Genomic DNA, 12,865 nt, shown 5'->3' with positions numbered 1-12,865 from the left:
ACAGTCTTTTCCTTCCAGTGTGTCTGGTACAGCTGAAAATCTCAAGTTTCCCCTATGTGTTCTATCTTCTAATTCTATTATTGTTTGAAACATCTATTTTTGAGCAGTGTCATATTCAGCCAGCCTTTTCTTCATTTTGACCTTTGATTTTTGCAGTTTTATCACCCCATCTGAATATCTGTTTAAAGCTTCTTCCATTTTTCCAGAGTTTTATTGTTTTGGTTGATATTTGCCCATCAGTGTTTCTTTTATCTTAATCAGCTCTGTGTGCAGATGTCTTGTACTTGTGTGGAGCTTGCACTGCTTTTGTTGAAGAGCTACAGTACTTTTTCCCCAGTGTTTTTCCTTACCTTTTGTAGCTGATTTTCTTTTAGGTCCTCTGTATTTCTTTTTCCATGGCATCCAGGCAGTGCAGTTACTAGTCAGTTACAGAATTTTACCCAGAAACACAATTTCACACTGGGAGAGCTAGAATCAAGCTGATGTTCTTCATCTCACATTGCTGCAGTCCTGACATATGGGTAGTCCGCTGTCCTCGGTCGGCCCGAATACCAAAGTATAAGGCTGACGTCGGTCAAGGCGCTTAAAACTGACATCAGGACGTCAGGGTACAAAAGCGCATGACCGACGTCATATCCTCAGTCTTTTTTGCCGCATGGTCCGATGCAGAAGCAGCGTTGCAAGTGCCGTTCGGCGTTCTGAAATTTTTCGAGTTCGGAGTTTCAGACCGAATCAAAGTTGGCTAAGTACCCCGTTGGGGAATATTTTGTTTTTTTCTTGCCTCAGTGTTTTACCGGATGTCAGAAAAAGTGAATAACTGTATTTCTTGTGGGAAACAGATACCGCATAGGGATTATCATTCTTTGTGTATTCCTTGTTTGGGGCCTGAGCACGACGTTGTTGGGTGTCGCTTTTGTGCTAGGTTCAATAAGCGCACTATTAGCGAAGGTTAGATTGTGCTAGGCTGGTCTTCGGAAGCGGTGCAATTATAATATGCCGTTGGATTCTCCGGCGCCCGCTTCTTCGAGGAAGCGCAAAGACAAAGCAGTTAAACCCAGGCAAGAAGAGTCGTCCGTTCCGGACGTCGGTTCTTTAGAGGCGTCAGTGGAACCGGTCGTTCCGACGGAGGCTTCTCTGGAGTCCCAGGGAGAGACTTTGATATTGCAGGATGTGGCCTCTCAGGAGGCAGGTCAGGCTGAAGGGGCTTCCCAAGTTACTGTACTCCCCTCCCTTCCTAGGGTGGTTAGGCCCTCTCCTTCTGTTTCCAAGGCTTCCCCCAGAGGCAGGCCAGGTTTAGCTTCTGTTGGTGTCACTCCTAGTGCAGCAGGGTCTGTGCCCAAGAAGCACATGCTTAAAATGGCAGAAGATTTGATTACTCTGATTAGAGGTTCTTTGCCCCCTCCTGATAAGAGGCCTAGGGTGGAGCCAGAGTTGGGGAGTTTTGAGCAGGCTTCGGATGTTTCTGAGTCTTCGGCTGAAGACTTGCAGGAGTACTCTCCTTATTCTGATTCTGATGCAGATGATTCGACTCCTTCTGCTTCTCCTCCAGAGGATTTTTCTTTTTCAGAGACTCTTCATTCCATGAGGGAACATTTTAAGTGGGAAGGTCAGGACTTCTCTGATTCCAGGAAAAGGCTTAGGGAATTTTGCTTTTGCCCCAGCATAGGCCCTTGGCTATACCTCCTGTTCTGGATGTTGTGGAAGATGTGTTTGCAGAGGCTTCACTTAATCCTGATTCTCTGCCTCCTGCTCCTGTTAAACCGGATAGGTATTACAGGGTGCCTGAGGCTCATAAATATCTTTATAAGAGTCCTAGGGCGGACCCAGAAACTGTTAGTCAGGGACCTAAGGGTGTCAAGGCCTCTGTTGTAAAAAAATCCAGTTCCTCCAGATAAAGAGGCCAGAGCTTTGGATAGATGGGGAAAGAAAGTCTATACATCTTCTACCCTAGCTATGAGGGCTTTGAATTGCCAGTTTCATATGTTGAAATATCAAAACTATCTTCTTTCTCAATTGAAGTCTAAGGTGGATGCTCTGGCGGAAGGCATTGAGTGTAAAGAATTACAAGATTTGGTGCATGTTTCAGAGCAGGTGGGTAAGCATTCTTTACAATGTGGTTTTGATGCTGTACAGGCCTCGCCTAGGGTGGCTGCCACTGGTACAGTACTTCTGAGGCACGCATGGCTGAGGGATCAGAATTTATCTGACCATGTTAAGACAAGGATTTTGGATGCTCCTTTACAGTCTGATGTGTTGTTTGGTTCACCTGTGGAGTCAGTCTTGAAGAAAATGGAAGACAAGGCTAAGTCCATGCAGGCTGTTAAAGATTTTTGGCAAGTACTGCCTCCAAAGTTTAGTAGGAATTGGCCTGCTAAGGGGTGGACGATCCTTCTTATGATTCTCAGTCTAGGGGTAGATCTAGACGTGGTAGGGGCAGAGCTCAGAGTTCTTTCAGACCTAGAACAGGGAGTTCACCTGCACAATCTTCGGGTGAGGGCAGGGGCCAGTCCTTTCGTAAATAGGCCCAATGACCTACCTTTTCAGCTGCCAGATCCTTCTTGCCTGGCAGCTCCTTTGGGAGGAAGGTTGGCACTCTTCAAGGAAAATTGGAATTTGATTACCCAAGACAAATGGGTATTGGATATCATACACCGAGGTTACAAGTTTTATTTCCATACCTTGCCTCCTTTCAAAGGCATGCCGGACGTTCCTCCTCAGCAAAGACTAGAGGCTCACAAACAAATTTCTCTGCTACTTCAAATAGGGGCCATACAACCGGTCCCTCTGCCAGAAGTGGGCCTAGGATTTTATTCTCGCCTGTTCCTAGTACCAAAGAAAGGGAACACGTGGAGACCAATCTTGGATTTATCTATCCTCAACACATATCTGGACATTCCCAAGTTCAAAATGTTGACGTTACAACAGCTTTTACCTCTGCTGGGCAAAGATCACTGGATGGTGACTCTGGATCTCAAGGAGGCTTACCTTCATGTTCCTATCAGGCTCAGTTGCAGAAAGTATCTGCTTTCGGGCTGGGACTTCTCATTATCAGTTCTCTGCATTGCCCTTTGGCTTATCTACTGCCCAGAGTGTTCACAAAGCTTCTGGCTCCAGTGATAGCTTTCTTCAGGCTAAGAGGAATACAGATCTATCCTTATTTGGACGATTGCCTGATTCTGGCCCAAGGAAAGGACGAACTTCTTCATCATTTACAGTATGTGATAGCAGTGCTAAGATGCCTGGGGTATTCTGTGAACGAAATAAAGTCCAGTCTAGTACCCTCTCAGGACATGTGCTTTCTGGGTGTGAGACTGAATACAGCATCCCAGATGGCCTTTTTGACCCCAGACAAACAAAAGAATCTTTCTCTTTACTTCCATCAATTGTCTCATCAGTCCAGGCTGACTGCAAGGACAGTCCTTCAAGCCTTGGGGTTCATGGCATCTTGTATTCTGGTGCTTCCCAATGCCAAACTGCATATGAGGAAGCTACAATGGTATCTCAAAATGTATGGACACAGCACTGCCAAGATATGGACACTGTCATTCAGATAATACCTTGCATTCAAAAGGAATTTTTGTGGTGGGCTCAGGAATGTCACCTAAACAAGGGACTCTCTGTGACCCGGCCAGAGGCGAGTCAGATTCTAATGACAGATGCCTCAGACAAAGCTTGGGGAGCTCATCTAAATGGAAAGTGGGTACAAGACACGTGGCCGGCCAGACTTCAACATCTACATATCAACTTGAAGGAGATGTTAGCAGTCCAATTTGCATTAATAGCTTTCAAGGATTTACTTCTTCCAGGGCAGGTGTTGGTTCTAACAGACAACACAACTGTCATGTGGTACATCAACAAGCAAGGGGAACATTCTTATCCTCTATGCAGACAAGCAATGATTTTGTGGGAGACTGCTCTCAGTTTACAGCTAAGTCTTCAGGCAAGGTTTCTGCCGGGAGCACAGAACTCCTTAGCAGATGTGTTGAGCAGACAAATTATGGATCCCCATGAGTGGAAATTGGATCCTCATGTGTTTCAGAAATTGACAGTGTTATGGGGAACTCCAGACATAGATCTGTTCGCTTCTCCACTAAACTACCAGCTGCCAAAGTTTTGCACAAAAGGTTTCATCCCACAGCTTGGAAAGTGGATGCTCTCTCATTCAATTGGAGCAATCTTCATGTGTATGCCTTTCCACCTCTGCCTCTCCTCCCAAAGGTACTCCTGAAGGTCAGACAGGACAAGCCAAAGATGATTTTAATAGCTCCAGATTGGCCTCGACAGCACTGGTACCCATTACTGAGAAGTCTGGTACGGGAGCCTCCATGGCCTTTGCCTTGATTCCACACCTGCTGTCTCAGGAGAACAGTCATTTACTCAATGTCAAACTTCACTCTCTACATCTAACAGCCTGGCATATTCTGTTTTAAACCCTGGAGGGTCTCAGCTTCCACAGCAAGTTTTGAATGTTATTTTGGAGGCCAGAAGGCCTAGTACAAGGAAAGTGTACGCAGATAAATGGAGGAGATTTTTATTTTGGAGTACAGCAAAGGAATTTGATGTTTCTAAGCCTAATTTGTGTGGCTCTTCAATATCTTACTGAGTTACTGGACAAAGGTTTGTCCTTCTCCTCTATTAAGGTTCATGCTGCAGCAATTTCTGCTCACTATGACTGTGACCCACCATTGTTTTCTCATCCTTTGTTTAAACAATTCCTTAGAGGGGCAAATAATATAAGACCCCACGAGAGCTCCTACTCCTGCTTGGGATCTCAATTTTGTGTTGGAGAAACTCACTCTACAACCTTTTGAGCCTGCAGCTACTGCCGAGTTGAAATATTTATCATGGAAGACTGCTTTTTTGTTGGCCATTACCTCTGCGAGAAGGGTTTCTGAATTACAGGCCCTTATGGCGGTTGAGCCTTTCTTAATTTTCCATAAGGATAAGGTATCTTTACGTACTAATCCTTCCTTTATGCCTAAAGTGGTTTCTAGTAAGGCTTAAAACCAAACAATTCATTTGCCTACTTTTTATGCAAACCCCCAAAATAAAGGGGAAAAGATTATGCACACTTTGGATATACACAGGCAGTTGCGATATTATTTGAGCAGAACTAAAGGGTTCAGGCAGTCTCAGCAGTTATTTGTTTCATTTGCTTTGGGTTCTCAGGGCAAGCCTGTTTCAAAACAAACTATTTCTAAGTGGATTGGGTTTTGTATTGCTTTCTGTTATTCCCATCATGGTAAGGAGATTCCAGCTGGGATTAGGCCTCATTCCACTAGGGCTACTGCCACTTCTACAGCTTTTTAAGGGGTGGCAACTAAAGATATTTTGGAGGCAGCTACTTGGAGTTCAGTGCATACTTTCTCTAAGCATTACCACCTTCCACTTTACTCTAAATCTAGGGCTGGTTTTGCCACTGCAGTTTTACAGGGCATTTTGGCAGCTCCTAATGCTTTATAGTTTTGCCATCCTCCCTTACCTCTGCTTTGGGATTCTACCCATATGTCAGGACTGCAGCAATGTGAGATGAAGAACATAGTACAGTTTTGTACCTACCATAAATGTAGATGTTCGAAGATCCACATTGCTGCAGTCCAATTTACCCTCCCTCCTTCCCCTCTGTAGTTAGAGGCGGTTGTGGGGTTTGGGTTGTGAATATTGTAAATAGGATTAGTGCAGGGGTGGTTGGTTGGTTTTTGCTGTCTTTTGGTTTTGGCCTTTCTTTTTAGGGCCTTCTGACATCTGGGGCAAGAAAAGACTGAGGATATGACGTCGGTCATGCGCTTTTGTACCCTGACGTCCTGATGTCAGTTTTAAGCGCCTTGACCGACGTCAGCCTTATACTTTAGTATTCGGGCCGACCGAGGACAGCGGACTACCCATATGTCAGGACTGCAGCAATGTGGATCTTCGAACATCTACATTTATGGTAGGTACAAAACTGTACTTTACTCAATGTGCAGCCATCTTGGAAGTTGCTTTTCTTGAGTGTCGACATATTTTCTTGTAAGGTTGCGCAGTTCTTTGAAACATTGCAGGTTATAACATTTATTTTATTTGCCATTTATTCCAGGATTTGTTCCTGATTTACATTAGTGTATTGAAATTGTTAACCTAGGAGCATAATTAGATTTTATTTTCCTTCTTAGCAGAGCTATTTAACTTGTTTGTTAATGTGGTGCTAAATGTATGGCCAACCTCTTCTAGGGTAGAGTTTTCAAAATCAGACAGGTAAAGGATTTTAAGAAGGTGTAAATTTATTTTATTTTTCATTTGTTTGCCAGGAGTGTCCAACTGACCTGGAGGACCATTTTCAGTGGTGGCCCGGGGAGAAAAGGTCCATGTTATAGAAAGAATTAAAATTTACAGACAGTATGAATATAAACAAAAGTTCAATAGACACAAAATGGTACAGTGCTTTTTACAAATGTTTGAGATAAGGTCAACAGATACAAAATAGTACAATGATTTTTCAAATATCTGAGGTAAAGTAGTTTACAGGACATGGGATGTGTTTACATGAAAATGTTCTGTGACTCGTGTCTTAAGATGTTAAAATTCAATACAATTAATGAGTTTCATATTTGTTTAGATATGAGAGAGACTTTGTGCCTTAATGATGGTCCAGCCTTTCTTTAGGAGTGTGGAGGAGATGATGTTGAGACCTAGTCATTAGAAATTAGTCCTTTGGTATTAGAAAATGGTAAGTAGTTATTTGGGTCAAGAGCTAGAGTGCATGACTGTGGAAGGGTGTGGTAAGTGGTCATCCAGGGTAAGAGCAGGAGAATAACCAGTTGTTTAGATAATTTTTGAGGTGTGATTTGATTGATACATACATGCATACAAATGTTTCAAGCATAGGCATTAATGCCCTTCTAGCTTGCCAATATACCAAAACACTTGTTCCCATAATACATGTCCAGGCTGTTCTTAAAAATATCTAAACTAGTACTTGCTGTAATGTAATTTGGTAGTCTGTTCCAAGCATCAGCTACTCTGTCAGAGAACAAATTAGTACACTTCTCATTCCTGTAGAATCTTCTACTTAGGTTATCTGATGATTCTCTAGTACTTTTTGATAACCCCAAACATTCCCAGAGGTAGTTGTCCCTAAATGCCCTATACACCTGAATAAGGTCTCCTCTTAAATATCTGTAAGAGACGCTGTACAAGTTCAGATATTTTAGCCTTTCATAATAACTTAGATTTTCACATCCATGGATGCCCTTGGTATATTTTCGCTGTATTCTTTCCAGTTTATTCATGCTTGTTTTCTTATAGGGTTTCCATATTGTTATTCCATACTCAAGTTTGGGTCTAATGTAATAAACAATGACTTCCTTACGTTTGATTTCCTAGACTTTATAAATCTTTTTATATAACCTATAGTCTTATAACTATCATTCACCAATTGGTTGATATTAGAAAAACTCATAGCTGAATCTACCCATATACCCAGGTGCTTAAATGAGTCTACAGTTTCAATCACTGTGTGCTGTATTAAATATTCATCTTTCAGTTTGTCTCCCAAATCTCATATGCTTAGTTTTTGATGCATTTATCAACATATTGTCCTGTGCCCAAGTGGTCAGTTTAGTCAAATTATTTTGCAGACATGCCTTATCCGTAACACTTGTAATCAGTTTACTGAATTTCAGGTCGTCTGCATATAGACTGTAGAACACCTCAGATGAAAAAGTAAGGTCTGAAAGATACAATCTAAACAAGTAAGGGCTTAGGACAGAGCCCTGTGGAGACTCCTTGACTGTAACCAAGGATTTCACCTGTCCAGTTGGTGTGTGATACTTGCCGTGTCCTATTTGTAAGCCATGCAGCGGTTCAGCTTAACAATACATCAATACCTAGTTGTACTAATTTATTAATCAGTGTTGTGTATGACCCTGTTAAATGCTGGTTAAATCTATATAAATCACATTACAGCATAAGTTTTCTTTCATAGCTGTTATTATATTGTTATAGAACATCATGTTACAGGTGGTAATAGATCTATTTTCAACATATGCATGCTGATATATGGTTTCAAGTCCCAACCTATTCAGTTCTGACAATAACTTATCCAGTATTACCTTCTCCATTATTTTTCCACAACATGAAAGTAGACGTAAGGGTCTATATGATTCTGGGTTTGTCCTACTCCCCTTTCCCTTAGGTTTAATAAGTGCATGTCTGCAATCTTGAGGAATGTCCCCATATTTATGTGACCTAGTGAATAATAAATGTAATGGTAGTGTAAGTTCTTGCTGAAGTGTTCTCAGGTCATTGTTACTTTTTCCATCTCCTCCCTGCACTTTGTTGGGATCCAGTTTGCACAGTTCTTTTTCAATGTAGTCTAATTTGATTCCAGTATCTGGGGCTAGCTGGATGTCACTAGGACAACTTACCACCCCTTTTGTGGAGCCAAACTATTTTGCATAAGATTTTGTAAGTATATCTATAATCTGTTGTGTCTGAGAATAAATTTTAGAATCCGCACACAGTTTATCAATTTGTGTATCTTTACTCCTTCCACATCTTATGTATCTGTAAAAAAAAAAGTTTCCTATTATGCTCAATGACTTTATATAAATTTTCTTCAAATTTTTCTTGCTCTTATCTAACACTATGCTTAATCTATTTGTCCAGCTTGTTTATTTCAGTTTTCAAAGTTGTAGTTCGACCTCTCTTCCATTTCTTATATTTTCTGTCTCTCACCTTAATCCGGTATCTTATAGAAATATACCCCCTGATGTTGCGTGCCTAGATCCTGATGTTAAACATTTTTTTTTACTTTTTGCACTCAGTTTCTTTCAAAACTTTCCACATTCCATCTGCAGGTTTCCCAATGAACACCTCACTCCAGTTAGTTTTTTATAGTAACTGTTTTGCTTCCCTATAATCTGTAATTAACCTTCTGTGCATTGGCTTAGATTTCAGTTTGGCAGAATTATCTAGCAACAAATTAACCTTAATAACCCCATCATCACTGCACATCAATGGTGGCAAAACTTGACTTGAATTTACAGTATTTTCTTTGGGAAGACAAACAATATCTAGTGTATTCTGTCCCCTGGTAGTTTTTTTACAGTCTGAAGCATTTGTTCCTGAATATACTCTGTGAATAATTTCTTTACTAGCATTGTTGAATCAATATTATTCCAGTCTGTTTCTGGTAAATTTAAGTCCCCAGATAATATTATTCTTCCCTCCTGTGTTTCATTTAAGAAATGTATGAATTCCTCTGGGTCATCTGCACTTGACTTTGGTGGTCTGTACACTCTAACAATTGTTATATGTTCCAGGGTTGTCTTTATTGTCACATTTACACAGTCTATAGTATTGGTGGTGTTATTGAACATGTAATAATCACAGGTCTCATAGCTATCTTTAATCCCTATCATAACACCTCCACCTGATTTTTTTGTTAGAATATCTGTTACAGTAAAAACATTTATAACATGTCAGAATTGATTTCCAGTCATTGTTCTTTAACCATGTTTCACAAACAATAACATCATTCTTGTGGGAATGTAGCCAATTTTCTAATAAAAACTATTAATGCTCCAAGCATTAACAACCATCAGAGATGCATCAAATGTTGCTGTGAACTGTTATGTTTTTGACCTGCAAAAATCCTGGCTAGTGCTTGTCAAATGTTGCAAGATATCTGCTGCAAAAATTCTCTTCCCTGATCTAGACAAATGCACACCATCCTGTCTGAACATGTGTGCCCAAATGAAGGCTCAGATGCTCTACACATTTGTCATGATGTCTGCGAATTGAACTTGGGGAGATTTTGACTACTGTTGTAGAGATATTTGGTGGTTGATGAGCCTGTTTGTAAATGTTGGGCGGTGATCACTGAAGGAGTTTGAAAGTGCTGCTGCTGAAGTGTATTTACTTGGCTATAATCCAGTCAAATACTGGGCCTATTATCTTTAGGTTTATGATGTCTTGTAAGAGTACAAATGATACGTGAGAGAGAACAGATTTAATCTGGAGAAGGGAAAATTAGAAGTAAGATTTTGGCAGTCTTTCTTGACATTCATCTTTCATTTGCAGTGTTTCATTGGGCAAACAGATTGTGATGGTTCTCCACTATGGAAAAATCTTAGCAGATATTGTAACTAAGTGTCCTTATTCCTGTTATGGTGAAGCATTGAACTTCAGTTGTGTATCATTTATTATTTTGTCATCATCTTCCAGGAGTTTATTTTCTATATTAGTTGGTAACGTGGAAACAAAATGTTGGAGTATTTTATTACAATTGCTGGGAGAGAAAGTGGCATATTCCATGTTACAGTAGTATCACTGCAAACAATATTGAGTATGTAACAAATGGCACTTTTTATGTGGTAGTTTAGGTGAATAAGTGCATGTATGTTTGTTGAACTAATGCGTAAGTTGACCTTTATTTTTTTAATCAAGTATGCTTTTTGTTTTGCAGGTGGAATAGTGTTATACTTGCTGATGAAATGGGACTAGGTAAAACGATTCAGACGATTTCCTTTCTGTCCTACCTTTTCCATCAGCATCAGCTCTATGGTCCTTTTATTTTGGTTGTGCCTCTGTCTACTCTTACCTCTTGGCAGATTGAGTTCGATATCTGGGCACCTGCTATGAATGTTGTTGTCTATATAGGAGACATGAACAGCCGAAATATGGTTAGTGACATATTTCTATGGAGTATAAGTTAGCATGCGTCTTATTAATTCTATGTTTTTGAAACTTTCCAGTATAAAAATATGTTGATGTTTAGGTAATTGTGTTCTTTCATGAGATAAACTGTTTTTTGTCCAGCTTGGTGATGACTAAGTGTATATAAAAATTAATAAATAATGTAGTGTGTTCAACAAACACTTCACTGAAACTATAACATCTCTAAACAAACAAAACTTCCCTACAACAGTCCCCCCAACTCCTAACCCTAACCCCCCCACTCCTCTTTTCTTCTTCACCTCAGTACCTACCTCCAACATAAAAAGACTATTGTCAAAACTTAATCCCACCAAACTCGCAGCTGACAACCTCCCCTCTGAATACATGAAAATTGCATCTGCTACACTTGCCTACCCAATTTCAATTCTAATAAACCGTTCCATAACAGAAGGCTATGTTCCCTCAGTATGGAATATATCGCACATCATTCCCCTCCACAGAGGCACCCCCTCCACTGACCTCTTCAGTTACCACCCCATTACTATCTTCTCCCCTCTCTCCAAGATACTTAAAAAAAAAAAAAAAATGTATCAACACCCAGGTCTCCAACTACCGCCTAGCTAAGAATCTCCTCTCCAAAACCCAACATGGTTTCAGGCCATATCACAACACTACCTCCACACTGTTCATCTTCACCAATACTATACTTCATCACAAAAACAATGGCCTCTTTTCTACTGCCATATTTCTAGATCTCTCAAAGGCCTTTGACATGGTATCTCATGAGCTACTACTCTCTACTCTCCCCAACCTCTCCTTCTCAACATCCAGCTTGCAACTGGTTCCACAGCTATCTACACGGATGCCAGCAATCAGTAATCTGGGACAATAACACATCACCTCGCCTCCCAGTTACTCTCGGAGTTCCCCAAGAGTCTATCCTTCGCCTTCTGCTATTCTCACTTTTCACTAACAACCTACATACTGCCACCACACAAGCATCTCTTATATAGTACGCAGATGACTCTACTCTCATCTGCTCTGCCCCCACTCTACCAGAACTACAACAAATCACACAGGAATCATTTTCTTGTGCAGAAAGTTGGCTATCCAATGTTCAGCTCCTACTCATCCCAAGTAAGACAAAACTTCTCCTGTTCCAACCTTCCAAAGCCACCCAAAACACCCCCCACTTCAACATTCTTGCCAAAGACAATAGCATCATCTCTCCATCAGAACACACAAAAATTACTTGGTGTGGAAATAAACAACAAACTTAGATTTGACACCCACTTATCTCTCACAATAAAAAAAGTTCACAAGAAACTTGGTGCATTATATCGAAGCCGCCAATTCCTAACCAAGGCAGCTAGAATCTCTCCATAGCCAATTCCCAGCTAATCTCCACCCTACTCTATGCATCCTTGATACTTACCAACCTTAGACAGACAGACCTACACAAGATGGATGCTTGTTGCAACAAAATTACTAAATTTGCCACTGGAACCTCCTACCACAGCCATCATTGTATCACCCTTAAAGAACTAAACTGGCTAGAACTCCCACAACTCCTTCACTTTAATCAACTCACTCTCGCTCATAAACTTATTAGACACCCCTTAACATCCCTTCCCTTCAAACCCTTCTCCAACCCTATCACCCCACTAGGCTCCTAAGATCAAGCAACAAAAACCAACTCACTATTATCAAACCCAAAAACTCAGCAGGAGAAGCCATATTTTCATGTACCATATCTAAACTTTGGAACAATCTTCCACCCTCTATAACTGCTCTACCTTCCAGCAGCCTTTTCAAGACTGCACTCAAATTCCACTTCAGTTTGCACTGGCTTTGTCCTTGTTCTAATCCAGGCTAACACCCACCCCTTACCCCCCCCCCCACCTAGACACTTAACCCAACTATACTACTGCCACTACTAACCACAGTCAGAAATAGCTAGTTTTCTTTACATGCTTTAACATCTTGTCTAACAACTTTGTTGCTAATATTATAAATGGCAAAAAACTGTCTTAACTTGCAACATTTTCTGTATATACTGTTGATAATCAATATCTTGTTATTGTATTAAAGCCAACAACCTGTAATGTTTACTATTGCTGCAACTTTGCATCTCTATCATGTACGTGATGTGGAGCTTTTCTCCCCGGGCATCCACTGAAAAAGAATCTGCGTCCAGTCGGAATTT

General features: G+C 40.8%; 1 protein-coding gene across 3 annotated transcripts in view; it reads left to right on the top strand.

The window, feature by feature from the left end:
• The window catches only part of CHD2 (chromodomain helicase DNA binding protein 2), a 3,702,317-nt gene that overhangs the window by 1,423,457 nt on the left and 2,265,995 nt on the right, over positions 1-12,865 (top strand). For all 3 annotated transcript variants that reach the window (XM_044078379.1, XM_044078380.1, XM_044078378.1), the window contains one exon: positions 10,448-10,664. In XM_044078379.1, coding sequence (XP_043934314.1) covers positions 10,448-10,664 — 217 coding nt within the window. The remainder of the gene's footprint in view (positions 1-10,447; positions 10,665-12,865) is intronic.

This window comes from Protopterus annectens, chromosome 7.part0 (genome assembly GCF_019279795.1).
Source record: "Protopterus annectens isolate FY-2018-M chromosome 7.part0, PAN1.0, whole genome shotgun sequence".
NCBI lineage: Eukaryota > Metazoa > Chordata > Ceratodontiformes > Protopteridae > Protopterus > Protopterus annectens.
This window is presented reverse-complemented; position numbering and strand designations above follow the sequence as displayed.